The sequence below is a fragment of the Plectrocnemia conspersa genome, unplaced genomic scaffold (assembly GCF_051122295.1).
Source record: "Plectrocnemia conspersa isolate PC_06_02 unplaced genomic scaffold, ASM5112229v1 ptg000006l, whole genome shotgun sequence".
Lineage (NCBI taxonomy): Eukaryota > Metazoa > Arthropoda > Insecta > Trichoptera > Polycentropodidae > Plectrocnemia > Plectrocnemia conspersa.
In genome coordinates this window covers 3328805-3347364 of record NW_028277170.1, presented here as the reverse complement: position 1 = coordinate 3347364, position 18560 = coordinate 3328805, and the positions used below count along the sequence as shown (strand labels likewise).

General features: G+C 29.7%; 1 protein-coding gene across 2 annotated transcripts in view; it reads left to right on the top strand.

Moving 5' to 3' along the window:
* sowah (ankyrin repeat domain family member sosondowah) overlaps positions 1–18560 on the top strand; it is a 260833-nt gene that overhangs the window by 57872 nt on the left and 184401 nt on the right. The window contains exon 4 of one of the 2 annotated variants that reach the window (XM_088187790.1): positions 3626–3745. In XM_088187790.1, coding sequence (XP_088043916.1) covers positions 3626–3745 — 120 coding nt within the window. The remainder of the gene's footprint in view (positions 1–3625; positions 3746–18560) is intronic. The other variant, XM_088187791.1, reaches the window with a different exon arrangement.

The window sequence follows — 18560 nt, the reverse complement described above, 5'->3', positions numbered from 1 at the left end:
CAATTATAACCCTGTCAACTCGGGCCGTGGGCAGAAGAGCGCCAGGAAGAATATTTATGTTCATATGCATTGCTTTAGGCAATACTAAACATTATAAATTGCATAAGTTTTTAACTATTTGACTCTCCGTTCATCAATAGTTCTAACTTTCTGCCTAAATATATCACACCTTGATCCATCGGTTTAATATTTATGTAAATTATATAGAATATATAAAAAATACTGCATTATTACTTACACCGATAACACTAATCAAGTTACTTCCCTGCAAAGTGAATTATTTTATTCTCTGCTTCTGCAATGTCATTTTTCAAAAATCAGTACTACCGGTATTCAATTTTATAAAATCGATTTTACCCAATACCGGTATTATCGGTATTGCAATACATTGACTATGTTAGAACATTTAATTCCTATTTCACATATAATTTGTAAGAACAGCCTTATGCCAATACCTAATTTATTTATTTATTTATTTTATTTTATTAATTTATTTAGCTTAATAGCTAATCTTTACATCTAACAAATTTAGTAAACATATATAAAAATATATAAAAAATACATAACAGAAAGAAAAAATAAAAATATACAATAATAAAGTCTTAATATTATAATTTATTTCTATATGTACGTAGGTGTTTTTTTATTCCATTTATGAAACCCGTTATATTTTTGCTGTTTCGGATTTCTCTTGGAAGACTATTATATAAATCAAAACCTCTGTACATAATTCCCCTAGCCGTACTCGTTTTCTTATACTTAATTATCTTTAAATTTTCTCTATTTCTAGTATTATATTTATGTACATCTTTATTTCTTATTAAATACTTATTAAAATATTCTGGTAACATATTATTTTCTAACTTATATATAAATACTTAAACATTCATACTCAATATTTCTTGAACATTCAACCATTCTAATCTATCAATCATACTTTTACAATTAGTTAATCTATTTTTATTTAAGATTACTCTCATTGCCCTATTTTGTAATTTTTGCAACATTTGTTTGTCTAATTTATTTAACATATTTAATAGTGTTGCACAATAATTAAAATGGGGGCAATATTAAACTATTGTAAATTATTTTTTTTGTATTTATACTTAATATATTTCTTAATCTAGATAATAAACCTATTTTTCTACCAATTTTTTTTAATATGTAATTACAATGTTCTTTAAAATTTAATTTTGTATCAACAATTACTCCTAAATATTTTATATTATCCACTATTTCTATACTAGAGTTATTTATTACTATTTTGGTACTATTATCTAACACATTTTTATAATTAATAAACATACATTTAGTTTTATTCTCATTTAATTTAAGTACATTATTCTTTAACCATATTTCTAATATACTTAATTCATTATTTAAATTATTTACAATTTCTTTAATGTTATCACCTATGCAATACATTAATGTGTCATCCGCAAATAGATGAATTTTACATTTTTTCACGTTATTAACTATATCATTAATATACAAAACAAATAACAATGGTCCCAATTTAGACCCTTGTGGTACTCCATAAGACACTAATTTCTCTTCAGAATATACATTATTTATTTTAACTTTTTGTTTTCTTTTATATAAGTAATTATTAAACCATCTTAAAACTATATCACTTATACCTATACTCTCCAATTTCTTTAACATTATTTTTCTGTCTATTGTTTCGAAAGCTCTCTTAAATAAATCTTTTTTTAGTTTTTAATAGTAAAGACTGTTAATCATATTATAGTAAAATTATATGGTATTTATTTATATTTTAATATACTTAGTACCACATGTTTTTAAATAAAATGCTAATATTACCACACATTTTTAATGTATTTAATAAAATACCATTATTACGTAATGAAAAAAATTAATTCGAGATCATTTCTAAAAAAAATAATAATGCTTAACCTAAGTTAATCTTTATTAAGATTTGATGCATAATGTTATAGAGATGCAAAATCAATAATCATTGTTATGACTAAGTTTTTTTTTCGTACTTATTCATAAGGAGCAATGTAGTAAAACGTACATTGTAACTTCTTGCTCCTGTCTTCTTTCAAATGCTCACCATATAATAAAACTTATTATTTTATAAGATTTATAAATAGAAGCAGTAGTTTAAAATTTTATTTTCATGGTATAGCGTATTATATGTGCTCTTTTGAAATTCGCTAAACATAAGCAAAAGATATTTACGAAGATATCATCGTATAAAACGATATCAATCGACTTGCATTATGTATAATCATTTTTGTGAATAAAAAATAAATGTAGTAATAGAAATGAAGTAATATAATTCCTAATAACGAAATTGTCAAGGATCTCTCTCGCATTAGCAAAGTTTTTAGCTTGAAAAATTATCTTATTAGTGATCCGAAAGGTTTTGGAGATTTTTCGACTCTAAGCGTGATGCATCGCGATGGAAAAACTTTTGATGGCTATAAAGATATCGCTTATGCTTTCACAGAGTATTTTTATTCCGTCATGACCAATCATATTCAAGGGACAATCTAACCTTATAATCTAGTTAGTCGAAATTGACATTTTAAACATTAACCTTTAATAGTCCAAAGGCATGTATGTATGTCAAGCCCAAAATGGTTTTACTATTGCAGTCCAAAGGCATCTATGTCATGCTCAACATATTTTTAAAGTAATTTTAATTAAATTTACAGTATATTTTTTTATCGTTAATTACTCAGAGATACTTTTATCAATATACTACAGTAAAAAGATTTAGTAATTCTTAACCATTTTACCTGGTCTTGTCAAACTACTGATATGTTAATTCATCGATGGATTTTGTCTCATTCAAAACCTCTCCTTTGATTTATTTTTAATATGTCGCTTAAAACTTCATTATTTCCTGGTTGGTGAAGACGTAAAAATAAAGTCACCTCGATCCATAAAAATGTGATATATCGTATATATTGGGATACAATTCATTGCATTCTCGGCGTAGCTTCTACTCAATGAAGCATTTTTTAAAGTTGCTAAAAGACTTAGAGAGTCGCAATCGCGTCCCTTATTCTTACGCCTTGCATCCAGAACGCTACTCCTCACGAGCCATCTAGCTTCTCAACGCGCTTTCCAAACACAATCTGTAAAAATGTATTGTGTAAATGTGCTTTGCAATAAAAAATATAAAATAATAGGTTCATGGTTATTAATCGATTTAAAAGCTAGTTTTAAAATAGTTTTATAATCATTCAGGTTTAAAACAATTATTTAATCCATTGGTAATATTTTCACATAAAAATGATTTAAATTCAACGAATAGATTTATTATTTTTTATTACAGAAAATATTTAATCTTGCGTTATATCTAAATTAGACCCGCGCGTTTAGTAATTGATGACGTGATAGTGAGTTTTAAACGCTAATGAAAATGCTTATCGCTTTTAAATACAAATTCTCGATGACGATAAAAGTGTGACGAATCGATCGAAACAATGATTTAATAAAATTATATGTTTATTCGTAAAGCATGATATTTTATATTTAACGGGATGTTGAATAAATTATGATAATGTAGCGCAAATGTACGTTGCGTGCTAAATAAATAAAAAATAAATCAGTGTTTTATATATAATAAATATAATTATTTATTTTGCAGTTGGATCAAGTCAGCCATAATTGGATAACCTTAGCTTCGCAGTGCGACTATTCCAAATTGGCGAAAATGGCTGCCGAAGCGCCGAAATTGCTGACAATAAAGGTTGGTCTTCTTTCTATTGTCTATTTTTATTTAACATGAGTGGTGTCAAATTTCGCATTTTTGAAGTGCGACATGGACCTACAATCTGACGGGTCAAATCAAATCTGTGCTCATTCGATCTCCTTCATCTAATTCATTTTTGCATCTTACTGAACTGTATTAATCCTTCGCACCTTATCGTGTTACAATATATCAGATACACTATATGATTGTCATTAAAAAAACCTTAATGAGGTCTCATTTTTTTTTTAATTATATTTTATTTCTCAAAATTTAAAACGGGCGTAATGATACTTTACCGGCCGCACGGTGGCGGCTTTTTAATTGTATGTATTTCAATTACTTAATTGCTAATAAAAATAAATACATACATACTGACCGGCTCAAAAAAACTTGTAATGAATAGAACATATAATAGTTATATATATGTATATACGTAAACTGCAGAACATCGTTTACGATATGATTTTTGCTGTAATAAGATAAAGAGAAAACAAACAAAATCTCACTATAAAAAAATTAAAATATAACTGAAAAATAGCATTTGATTAATAGCGCAATTAAAAACAAAACAACTCAAAGAAGAAGCTAAATGCTTATTAAAGATATTTAAAAAGTATCTTGAAACAATACTAAAATGACGTGAATCTTGAGACACGGGATAAAATCATTCTAAATATAATAAAGCGCAACAATCAAAACTATAAATTTAGAAGCTAAAAGAAAAATCAATAAATAAATACAAGAATATTTTAACGGCAGGTAAAGTACATACTTATTGGAAAGCGATAAAAAGTTTAAAATGTCCTTTAACCCATATGCCGCCAATCAAAACGATAAACGGAGACGAAGATAATAAACAAAAATACAATTTGATTTTGCCAACTTTTTTGAGAGAGATCTTAACCCTTTAAACGCCAGCAACTTATTAGACTGTTATTTCTCTTCACGCGTCAGTCTTTTTCTAAAACTAAATATAAAAATTTAGTAATAAAATAAAGCTAGTATAATATTTTTTTATATTTAAAAATAATATTAAATAATTTGTTTTTAAAAAAATTGTTTGAAAAAATAAGCATTAAATGACTCACCTGTGAGTCGCTGGCATTTAAATGGTTAAATCAATTAAAATTAAAATACTGGACAATGGCAATAGAAGTAAAGTGAAAAAACAAGAAAATTAAGAAATAAAATTTGTAACGCCAATAAAAGTAGCCATAGAAATAATAATAAAAAGAAGAAGCTTTCGAAAAAGGAAATGGGTATACTAACACATTAAAAAATATGTGCCCAGTGCATAGAAAGTAGCAGAATTAATAATGATTCCCAAGCCAGGACAACCATTTAGAGAATTTTAATCATACAGACCTATATGATTGTTATCAATAATATCTTAAGTATAAGAAAAATATGTTTAAAAAAATAAAACCCATAATAGAAAAGAAAAAATCAATTCCTAACTATCAATTTGGGTCCTCAAATCAGCCATCGCTTCACTACTTTATTAGAAAAAGTGCTTGAAGAAATATATATTTGTTTGACTATTTTCTGAGATCTATTGATAAAAAAAATGGCATATCACTGAAGTAATATGTAAAATTACTGGAATTAGACATCTAACAGAATATTTAGAATCAAATAAAAAAAATGAATATTTTGAATTAAAAGAAATAAAATTGGGAGTCCCACAAGAAAGTGTTCTAGTGGCGATACTTTATTTGTTACACACGTGTGATTTGCCACAAATGGATCTTTGCAGTAAAATATCAACAAGCCACTGATAGGATCAGTAATTAGAGGAAAAAATGGGAAATAAAGTTAAATGAACTAAAATCAGTTCATATTAATTTCACTAATAATACTTTGTTATCACACTCGACGGTAGTAAAACACGTACAAATAAAAAAGAAGATGCTCAAATAAAATATGTAAATTTGTATTGGACTATGGAAAAAAACAAATTTAAAATATACAATAAAATTTTAAGTCTGTGGAGTTTAACTCTAGGAATGTGCTAAACAGTAACACAAGAATAATTAAGAGATTTCAAAAAGTGCTACGAAACATTGTGAATCGCTGGTGTCTCAGACAGCACGTCAACATCGAGGCAGACAATCTCATCAATATTGACAATTTAAAAAGCACACTGAAGAAGACATTTTAACTAGCCTATTAATCATTCCGATATGTAGTGTAACTAAAAACTTTTTGGAATATTAGAATATTAATTATTAAATTAAACGTAGAGTATAAAAAATTGTTGGTAACAGTGTTAGTATAAATAAAATTCTAAGATATATTTTTTATTTTTCTTACTATGTTTCATGCATATGATGATACATCTTTCTCTTTGTTCTTGATAAGAATCTTTGTTTCTCGTACTTCTTCGCAAGTCTTATATTTATACCGATTCTTATATTATTTTTTTACCTTAATCAATACATAGCTTATATTTTGCTATATTTTCCGGCACACTCTGTACGCAAAGCGCATATGTATAAATTCTTTGGGTTTTATTGCGGTCCGTAAAAGCCTAGGCCCTGGTCCGCTCCGGGCATTTTGTTTTTTAGGGCCCCGGGCGGCCAAGACAGGAAGTGTCGGCCCGACCGTAAATCATTCGAGGAGACGCGGGCCGCTGGTGGCGCGCCCCTGTCTAATTGGGGGCCCCGTCTGACCCTCGGCCGGGTCGGCGCCACCGCGAGACCCCGGGGACCCGCCCGATTTATTATATATTATAATACGGCCGCAGTGGGTACCTTTCGGATTTTTGGGACCTCGACTTCGTTTTCCGGGTTGATTTATAACGTGATCGGGGCCCCGGCGACTTTTCGAAAAGGAGAAAACTCTACCGCTTGACCCTTTGTGTGGCTGTTTTAGTAATTGTTTTTATTCGTTTGCGGTCTGATTTTGCCACCGCTTTATAAGTACCTTTTTTATCCTATTTGGACCTTAAAATTAACCTACATAGTGAATTTTTTCACTTATTTTAAATTCAGTACACATTTCATAAAAGGTATGATTAAACATATTGATATTTTTATCTTTAAAGAATTTCTCATTAGATAATCCTCATGGAGTTGTCCTTATGTCCTTTACAATAAAAAATCCTATGGAGTCATATATGGCTGCATCATGACGGTGTGTTATTTAGCTAAAACACTCGTTACCCAACGTTCCCACTGCGAAGGCGCCGATACGATTTGTTGCTTTTGACGTGAATTTTTTTGCGCTATCCTATTGATCAAAATTCGGTTTAAATATACTTTTATATGTAAAATGCAACATCTTTCTGTACTTCTTCTTCTGCTTATTTTCCCCTGAGATGAGATGGTTTAGTATGTATTGTGGACTTATAAAATTTCAGAACTATATTAATTTAAGTTTGATTTGGTTAATTCGTGTAGGTTAGGTTTGGGTTTGAACTGTTAATAGACATTTTGGAGCAGCATATAATTTAACTAGCACCATTCAATAAAATTTTATTTTCGCTAGTAGAAATATATATTTACTGGTTAAAGTGTATTTAGAATTTACTAATGAAAACGTAATAAAAGCAATAATAACGAGTATAGAGGGTGCCTAGAAAATAAAGGAGGTGTTACTAGGTATTATTATTTTAAATTCAAAATCTGTGTAAAACTATTGTTTTTATTTTTTTGTGTGTCTATAAACTACAAAAATATGAAAAATTATGTTTGGTCCAATTATTTTGTCACTCCCTGTATATGCATAATATATGTATTTGACCGTTTCTTACTGAATAAGATGCTCTACAAAATGTTATTAATTCAGTCCTCAAAAATACTCAAATATGCTATGAAAAATAAGAAGTAACAGGTTTTCATGTTTACTTATTTATATTGCTGTATGAGTTGTTGACAATTGTTGTCGTTAAATAGTTACTTACTTTATTTAATATTTTCTTTATGATACGATTAAATTATCCGACGACTATATATTTAAACCTTGATGAATCGTTTACGATGTTATCTATTAATCGTTTGATAGTTTGGCTATAAAATAGGCAGAACCGAAGCTTAAGTATGCATGTGTGTATTGGATAGTTATAGGGACAGGTGTGTCAAACATCTGACCTAACTGCCCGCATGTTGGTCAGCAGTTACACGTGTAACCATTTTTAATCACAAATCGACTATTAAAATTGCCTAAACACAAATTTGTGGAATGGTGATGTACGTTACACACGCGGAACTGAAGTGATAAGAAATTCTAGTAACAATAATATATTTTAGTATATATTTAATGCTGATATTAAAAATATATTAGGTAATACTGAAATAAATGTAGTTTTTTAGATGATACAAAAAAAAATTTTATTTTATTAGCATAAAATGTTGGAAGCTTTGATTCGAAATATTCCGATGGCCTACCTATCACGTCGTCTGCATTTTGATTTTTGTATTTCTAGGAAGGGTTGCATCAATCGTAATAAATGGTAGTCGAAAGGATCGAGATCTACAGAATAAGGTGAATGAAATAAAACCTTTCAGCCAAGTTCCTTGATTTTAAAAGCATTGTCGTTTTGTAGGACTATTTGACTACTGTTAACAAGCACAGACCTATTTTTTTTCTTTGTAAAAAAAATCTAACAGATCACAATAGAAAATGTATGTTATTGTTTGGCCAATCCCTTTGCAATCCTACCATACACTTAAAATTACTTTTGCATTTTTTTTGCATTTTTTGCAATGCAATAAATCTTAATTTTTAAATGCGTTTTATTAATTTTCTTTTAAAATGTAATAAACTGCAAGAAATGTGTCATATATGAAAAAATAACTCATGTTTCAATCTCAGCAATAACTATTTCGAAAAATTACTTTTTATTTATAAGTTAGGTATAGTTATGTGTTTTAGTGTGCTAGTCAAATTTAATTTCTTAATAAAGCATATCTGTTTTCTGACCATGAATTTATTATTGTACATATGCTTTAAAAATGAAACAGAAATAATCCGAAGGTCCAAAAAACAGACATATACTTTTAAGTCTTATACCATAGCTTTGAATGAATGCACTGATGTTATTTATATGGTTCAACTTAGTTCAAGGAATTGACAACGAATTTAATATTACCGAAAAACGAATTTCTCTACTTTCTTAACATTGTATGAAGCAGAAAAATCACATGTTCTATATAGTAACTTATAGTTGGATAAAAGACTAGCGAAAATAGTTTTTTTATGACGTCTCTTTTGGAGAGTACGTTTATTTTTTCCCGTATGAAGCATACAAAAACTAAAATTATTAAACCAAAGAATTGATCACATTTTTTGTGTGAAAAGTAAAGTTGTAGTCGATACATTGGTAATATAAATTAAACTGCAGTTAAAATCAAATATTAAATTCTATATGCGGCCCTTGTCATTGATCATATATTCAATAATCCAAAGAAAAATATTTTTTTAATTTCTCACTCTTAGGGCTTTTGTACAAGTAAAGAACCTTTTTTTATTTTTTTAACTTGCCATTATAGTTACCCAATTATAAACATTGATCTTACGCGTCATAAAAAAAATCGTATCGCTCTAGATCTGGTTACATAAGCACGCATATATTTTTGTTTGTCCATCGGCACGTTTTTTTCTTCTCCTCTTTTAATTCTTCATCTCCCTCTTCCTTCTTATTTTTTTCGTTTCTTATTTCCTCGGCCACCTTGTCTCTTTCACTTAACCCGTTGTCGGTTCTGAATTGATTGTTTGATTGAGCAATTAATTTGGTGAAGCCAGGATGTGTTGTTGTGTTAGACCTTTTATGGTCAGCGAAGAGAAGAAATATTCGTGGGTGAGGGTCACTCCGACCCCGTACATCCGTTCTTCTTATTTTTTTACTTTTTCTTCTTCTTCTTCTTCATTTTAATGCCTTTACTGCCTCCACGGAGCCAGATAAAACAAAGCCACACAATCTTATCTGCCTTTCCGGAGATGCGATTAAACTTCTGGCCGTGTCACTATTTTTTTTCTTCAGCTCTCAGTTATTTATATCGCTAGTCGCCTTTCGGCGTCCGAAAAGTTTGAGGGTCGCTGATTTATGCGATCGCACACGAGTACCGAAGTGAAATTAATTTATTCGAGTGTGTGACACATCATCGCATAAAAATTTAAATTGTAGTTAAATATAATAAAACATTTGCAGCTAGTTAAATAATAAAGAAACTGTAAATCGCATTCATGCATATATATATATATACATATATATTATAATAAACATAAAACTTTATTATGACCGGTGGAATCTTTTGATGTCAGCAAGAATCAGTTTGTTTATTACATCATTAAGGTGCGTTCGTTCTCTTTGTTAAATTTATTATATTGTTTATTTTATACATGATCGTTTGAAATTGTTTTATTAAAAACACTTGGACTCTTCCCTTTGATCCGATTCTAAATATGTACAAACATATACATATATTTAATATGCTAATTAATGGGGATATTGAGAACATTACCAACAATATTTTAATATTGAGTCAGTTTAATTATAATTAGTATTATAATTCTGATCTTTTGAAGTATTATTTTAAAATTTCTCTAAAAATTTATATTTACAAGCCGAATGATCAGATCCAAATACATAAATTTGTAATCATATCATTGCCAATTTTGCTGATTATGAATCAATACATTCATATTTTTTTGTTGATAATAACAAATTTTCTGTTTCCATCCTGAATCATGGCATTGGCTATAATATAGAGAGCTGGAAAGGTGTTTTACTGTCTCAAATTGCAAGAAGATATGTTAGCTTATTGAATTCAATTTTAAATACTAGCATATTGTTTCTGATTTAAAATATACGAGAGTTTAGCTGAGCTACGCCTAGTATCGACTAAGCTCAAGAAACAGCAGCTTTTCTTTTCAACGGTCAAACAGTCAAAATATTTTATTAAACGTCACTTAACACGCGAGCGAGCGAAAGGGATTGATGCCCTTCTACATAAATGAGCCTAATTTTATGTCTGGTGATTCTGTGTCAAATTTTGACTGAAGCATATTCCTGGCGAAAGTGAATGCAGTAGTCGTGTTCAACGTCTTTCCAGTCTGTTTAATGCAATGCTTATGGGCGTAAACAGATTATTTGTTATTGTTTAATACATATTTAGCTAGCTTTTGCGTAACGGTGGATTGAAAATGAAATGTATAATCTTTGATTCAGGTGTGATTTGTGGTCAGAAATTTTATGCTAAACATTACAATTTCATATTAATCATTAATTGTAGTGAATGTTATGTTTAAGATTAATAAAAAAATAAGTAATAGGCGCTGTCTTTTGTATTTGGCACTGACCATCGCTTTTGTTCGGGTCATTTTTTTAAATTTTATATTGTATAAAAACTCAACTTAGACAAAATAAACAAAACACAAGTAAATCTACAAGCTATAAAAGCTTTTATCAAGTCAAACGATCACGATTAATCTCGGCAAACTATTGTCTATTTTTTTATTACATTTACTACAATTAATGCTTACTATGAAATTGTATTGTTTAGCACAAAAATTCCGACCACAATGGTTGCATACAAAAGGCACACGCGGGTGACATAATTTTCTTTATTAGAGGGGTTGCATTATATGCTTATATACGGGGGTTGGGATTTTACGATTGACTCATAATAGACTGTGATCATTCATGTGATGTGTTTTATTTAAATGCTACTTTTCAAACATTCCACTTAAAACGAATATTCGAGTTCTCATTACAGTACACTGGCATCATAAATCATTTTGGTAAAAATGGCGGTTCACACATCAAGACCACGAATCCGCTGGAGCGTGCTTGACGGCCGATTTGTAAACAATGAAATATGATTAGTGGCGACGAAGAAGAAGAGTCGACACATCTCGCAAGAGGCATTAATTCGGTTCGGTAGAAGTGAAGAAGACGAGGCGGTGTAGTAGTATTATAATTGAAATTGCCGAGCGTGCCGCATGCGACTCTAATTAAGGCTGTTTTGGAACACGGCCGACAATGCGCTGTTTTAATGGAAACGGAAGCGGTAGATGATTTGTTGCTTCGTAATCTGACAAATTGACGCTAATTTAATTTTACACCGGTTCACTTGACGCCATGCGAGCGATGTGTATTTAAACATGCATGTTTGTTATTGAGCACTTCAATCGCAAAATTCACACCGACCGAATGATCGATCTTTCAATCGGACATAAAAAAAAGTAAATTATTCAAGTTCACTTAAATTTAATTCAACCGAATATACAGTCTTGTAATTTGTTTAACGAATCACAAATCATTTTTTTTCATTGTTAAAAATGTAAACGTCAATATATTTAGATAAGCCACCTTGGAAATTAAATTCAATTCATTATATTATAGCTGCAGTCAGAGCAGTGCGAATATGAAGCTGCGCTAAAATTAAATTGTCAAGGATAAATAAATTGAATTTGAATATGAATATGAATATACCGATTAAAATGTTGGACCTTCTATAGACATGTGAAAGAAAAATTTTAATTTCTGTAATTAAAGGTACATTTTTCTAATCTACCCATTTCAAAGGTCTTCTTGTTATGCCTTTAGGAGCCGCAAAACCAACTTTCACTACAAAATTGCTCTGTTAAAAGTAATTAATAATTATTATTTTATAAAAATATTCATTGTATTAATTAATATTTTAATACAGTTAATATTAGTTCTAGAGTAAAAAAATATTTCACTCTATTTCTTGCAAGTAAATTTAAATTAAAAGCACTTCAGACTATTTAAAATAGTGCTATTAAAATTTTGTTAAATTAGCCTTTTTTGCGTATAACTATTCTACCAAAATTTGAACTAATAAGTGTAACCAAAAAATGCTAAATTTTTAGATAAAATGTCGATTATAAATACTGTTTCTGATTTTTCTTATATGTTCTTTTAAAATTATATAATAAATATTTTAAGTTCACCAATTATATTTTTCTAAATGTATACGTATTATAATTATTTTAATATACAGGCGGCCCTCGACTTTCGCACATAATTGGTTCCTAAAAATGTGTGCGAATGTTGAATGTACGAAAGTCGAGGGAAGTAAAAAAAATGGAAATTGTGTGTATTTTAAAATATTTATTTATCAAGTACATATAAGATGCTTAAGAGGCGTTTATGTGGGGTTTGCGGGTGTTTTCTTTGAAAAGTATCAAGAGTTAACTGTTTTCCACTATTCTTTTTCTTTTATTCATATAGTATTTTATAACATGCTATGGTTTTATTGATCGCCCCACGCACTTGAGATATGCGTTCTCAATTGAGATCACAATCTTCCATGATATTTAAAAATTTGTCAAGGTGCGTGATGGCTTCATTCATATTTTTCATTGTTAAAGAGTTTTCCAAAATAAACCTGTCTCATCTACATTAAATATTTGGCTAGAGGAATATTCTACATCTTCAATAATTTTGGATAATTAGGAAATAAATTCTTTTGCAGCATCTTTACCCGCATCAGCCGATTCTCCAGTAAATTTAATATTATGAAAAGAATACCTCGTTTTAAAATTGTAAAACCAAGCGTTACTTGCTTGAAAAACCGTGTTAAAATATTTTTCTAATCTATTCTTCCAATCTTTGTGCAAACTTAGAGCTTTTGCTTGAATAATTGAAATGCTCAGAGGGACATCTTTTTGATGTTGGTCATCGATCTACGATGACAAAGATTTTCCATTTCATCCATGTTTTTTTTTTGCTGTGTTTTTTTGGAATCATATCAATAAAGATTGTGGAAATAAATCTTTATTTTCCACAATTTTGAACGTATTCTTTAATTATATTTTACGAACGTCCGATGAAGCAAAAGATTCACCGCGTTTCAATCAACGAAAAAATGTTGGTAAAAATTAATCAATTCAATAATATTTTTAAAACTATAAAAATGTTAAAATTTATTTTGCTGTAATACGAGGTGTGATCAGAAAGTACGATGAATAATTTTATTACGAACAAAGTTTTAAGCTTACTTACTTACTCTACTTGCATAGCGATGTACTTATCCCATGATTGGAAGCATTTTTGAAAAGCTTCTTTCGGAAGGGTCTTCAGTTGTTCCGTTGTGGCACTCTCTATGTCGGGAATGGTGGCAAAACGATTTTATTTTAGCACGGTTTCTTATTTTTGGGAAGAGTCAAAAGTCGCATGGTGCTAAATTCTGAGAGGTATGTGAATGTGGACAGACAATTTTTAGGCCAAAAATTCGCGGTGGCACAGCGCGTTGTCGTGATGAAGGAAGAAGCCATTGGCCCATTTTCTGGTCTCTTTCTCTGTACATCGCTTCACAAACGTTGCAGTACGCCCTTATACTATTCTGAGCTTACAGTGGTTTCCCTTAGAATGAACTGTGATCACTATCACTATCGTAAAAAACAATTAGCATGAAGTTGTAGTTCGATTTTGACTGACGTGCCTTTTTAGGGCGAGTAGTCACTCGCTTTCCATCGGAAAACCTGCATTTTCATCTTAGGGTCATAGTCATACACCCAACTTTTATCCCAAGTCATAATTTTGTCCATAAAGTCCGGGCTCTGTATCAATTTCGTGCAAACTAACACACGATTTTTCTTCTATTCGTCAGTCAAAAGTTTGGGAACAAATCTTGCACTCACTCATTGGTTCAAATGCTTTTGCTCGCACCCGTACGAGATTTTTAGTTCATCGGTAAGCTCTCGAATAGTCAATTATCTCATTGAACGAACCATTTTTGTACCTTTTTGCACGTTTTTGTCTGTTTTTGAAGGCAAAAGACTCTTTAAATTGCTCTTTAAATCGATCATACCACTTCAGAGTCACCACATTATCGCCATACACTGATTTTAATATTTAATGAGCTTTTTTGGCACTTTTTTGCAACTTAAAACAAAATTAATGCTTTGTTCGAACCCTATGATGCGCGACAGACACGATAAACATAACCTCACTCTTCCGGCTCTGGAAGCCGGTTAACAAATGACAACTTGTTCAAACTTGCCACTGACCATCTCAACGGATCAGGATATCAGACTTATTATTTTAAATGAACGTAGCGATAGCAATTTTTGCTATACAAATTTTTGATCACAACTCACATCCTGATTTTTTAGCTTCAAATGGACTCATACCACTCTAAAACAAATTATAAAAAATAAAATTTTAAATTTATATTTTAATTGCAGTTTAATTTTCTAAAATATATTTTTAATGTGAAAAACAATTTAAATAAAATAATCGAGTTTATTAATAAATAATGGCGGTAATATAATGAATTTAGGAACAAACAAGTTTAAATAATAAAATTTCTTATTAATATTTCAATCTTATTTTTTTTCTGAGGTTTATTTTGATTAATTTATGAAGATATTGTGCAGTACTGACTGTGTGATTATAGATATAAAAAGATGATGGTAATATATAATTAAAGCTAGCAATATATATTTTTTCAAAAAATAGATTTTGCTACCACTTTAAAAAACGGTTTATATGTGACAGTTTTCTATAAAATAAAATCGAAGGATTGCTAAATGGTCAATTTTTAAAATTCTCAGTCAAAGGCAGGAACATTTTTTTCTAAAACTATTTAAAAAGCAAAAACCTTCCGATATTTTGCGAATTTAGTTGCTCGATTAATGGGCCAACAGCGTTAGTGTATGTATTGAAAAATTTCACAGCTTCATTTAAATTGCCATATAGTATATCTAAAGCTTCATATTCACATTGCTTTGAAAGTTTTCGATCCCTTTACCCTGTTGTTAAGCAGTCTAAAACTTTTCATTTTTTATAGTGGTTATTGCATTTCTTAGATTTATAATTAACAGTTATGGTTTTTGTTTATAGTAAAATATTGACCATATCTATTTTTCCACAAATTTGTTTCAGATAAATATACTTTTTTAAACTTCTGGTTCTTTATTTTTTTCTGTATTGTTACAAAGTTTTCTAAGCATTCAAGACCAGCAGCGCAAAAAAGTATAAAACAACTAAAATATTTTCACTTGATCTGCAGCCTAATAGTGTGAAATAACATCTTTGTGGAAAAATAGATAATATCAATATTTTAGCATACATACAATAATTACAATAAAAAAAATTAAAAGGATAACACATACGTAAATTCGGCATAATTAGTTTCCATCTGACAAAGAAAAAAGCAAATAATTTTTGGACTGTATCAAAAAATGTCAAAAGGAAAAAAATGGACTAAGTACATTAAATCATTATGAAGACCATCGAGAAGACAGAACAAATAAGAACTAGCTTGAAACAGGACAGCACATATTAAATCTTAATATTTCAAAAAAACAATAAGGACAACCGGAGCTGATTCGATACCAGCAGAGCTTTTGAAAAATCTGAACGAAGAAAACTTCAACATCTTCATGGAAATATCTAATAAAATATACTTCTCTGGAAAAATACACCACAACTGGTTGCGATATCGCTAAAAAATATGTGAAAAGTTCACACAAGTGGAACAATTTGGATTTAGGAAATCGCTTTTTTGCATACAGACTCTATTTCAGAGATCTTACGAAGTTGAAATAGATTAAGAGAGTCTGCAAAAATGATAGATCACGATTGAGAATTCATTTCAACCATCAAACGGAGGAAGATGGAATACCTTGGACACATGATTCAAGGTCTAAAATATAAACTTATTCATACCTTAATAATAGGAAAAATTAAAGTTAATAAATGGATCGAAAGAAAGAATAGACGAAAATGACAGCCAAAGAAGTGTTTCGTGCAGCTAAATACCTGGAGGGATATTTAGAACTAATCAACAAACAAGGTATTCAATAATATCTGGAATCCGATATGACATTTTTGACAATACAGCAATAATTCCTAGTGATATTTACTCCATTGTCATAATACTGAGTTCTGAAATAATTAGTATTAAAGTTGTCAGTCTGCAATTTGCTCAAAAATATTTGTGCCAGTCCTAGTGTGCTGTTTTGATTCGATGAAATTAATAAATCTTTCATCAATGAAATAATTACCATGTACTGTAATCTTAACATATCTTATAATTTGAATCATTTGCGCGCTGTGAGCATGGAAAGAAATGGAAAAGTACTTTGCATATGAATTTCATTAAAAATACTGCAAAGTATAATACATAATGGCGTACATTATCTATCGCCTTAAATATATTTCTCAAATTTGCAACATTTGTTTAAAACTAATATTAAAATAATTAATTCCTAATAATAATTTTGACTTCCGACGTATATATTTTTAATATAATTATTATATATAATATCTAAATTTTTTTTAAACCTATTTTATTATCAAGTAGCATATTTTTAGAAGGCGTTACAGTAAATAAATATTATTTACATGACTTTACACTAGCAGACTTTTCTTATTTTTATTATGGAAAATGCTACCAAATTAGAACAATTCTAATCACTGAATTAAAAGCAGCATTTAATACAAAAATATGTTTTTATTATGTTAATCCGGGAATTATATTGCCACACCTCGTTTGTATATTTAGTTCAAGTATTCATATATCCGATTGATTATCGATCATTCGTACGCTTGTTTCGTCTAGCGGAACAATCAATTATATTCAAAAGCGATTATGAATATAAACGAATATATATCACTTTTATTTATATATATATACATATATCGTGGCGCTCGTGATCGATAACGTATTTATTTTAAACACACACATGCATAGTCTCCTTGTGTGTAAGTGAAGCTGTTTTTTTGTATCATTATACCCATTTATCTCGGGGTCCCATCGTGGCTGAAAAAATTGTGATCTCGGGTATCGGGGTCTCCTCGCCCACGCGGCACATCCTGACACATACACCCATATTTATTAGGATATCAATCAAACTAAACTCGTAGATAATTATTGGAAACGTCAATTTGGCCCGCCGCATGTTCACACTCTCGGCCCGCGAGTGACGCCTCGTTGGTTTTATGTCGATAAAATCGAGCGCGAACGATCAAAAGTGACCGACAAAAAAAGGGTTAAAACATTGTGCGACATCTTGATGTGCAACGGGATGAAAATAAAAAAAACTGACATATTGCACTAGAGCTGCAATATTGTCACAACTCAAAAATATTTTTAAGATTTTTTTCAAATAGAAATCGAACCAACTTTTTCTCTTCTCTTTTTATTCGTATCTGTTTCATGCGGTTTACATTTGATGTAGTCTTAAAAAAACATATCAAATTTGCTTTTATTTTAATTGATTTTTAATATCGATTAAATTACTGCTGCTCTATTTACTAAATTCAGGAATTGTCGACAATTCACTAAGGCATCCAAATGTGCAGATAGTGTATTTTTTATACAATACAACAAACATTATTCAGCCATTAGATTAAGACATAATTGCTTATATAAAAATTAACAATAATAACACCTGACAATGTATTGTAGATAAACTAAAAAATAATGCATTAACAATAATTGATCTTTGTAAAACGCTATAAATTTTAGACTGTTTAATTTTAAATTTAATTTGCTGAACGTACATACATATCATGTGCTTTAAAGCTGAGAGTAGTAAACTTGCCATCTCTTTCTAAATTATGAATAATAATGAAATGGATAGCTCTCGAATGAACTGACTATCCGCATACATTCCGATCGCTCACGTGTTCCTCCTCATTCGTAATTATGCTATTATTATTTACATTTTCTCTTAATTATGTGTGCTTGCCTGTTTTATAGGTACAAAATTAAATTTGTTAGTTGTAGTATTTGTCCCGCAAATACAACTTAACCATCTCTTTCCATACAAATTTATATTTTATTTTCCTTAGTACAGTGTCGATTACTTAAGCTCTAATCAGGTGGTTTTTCTGCGACGCTGGGGGTAT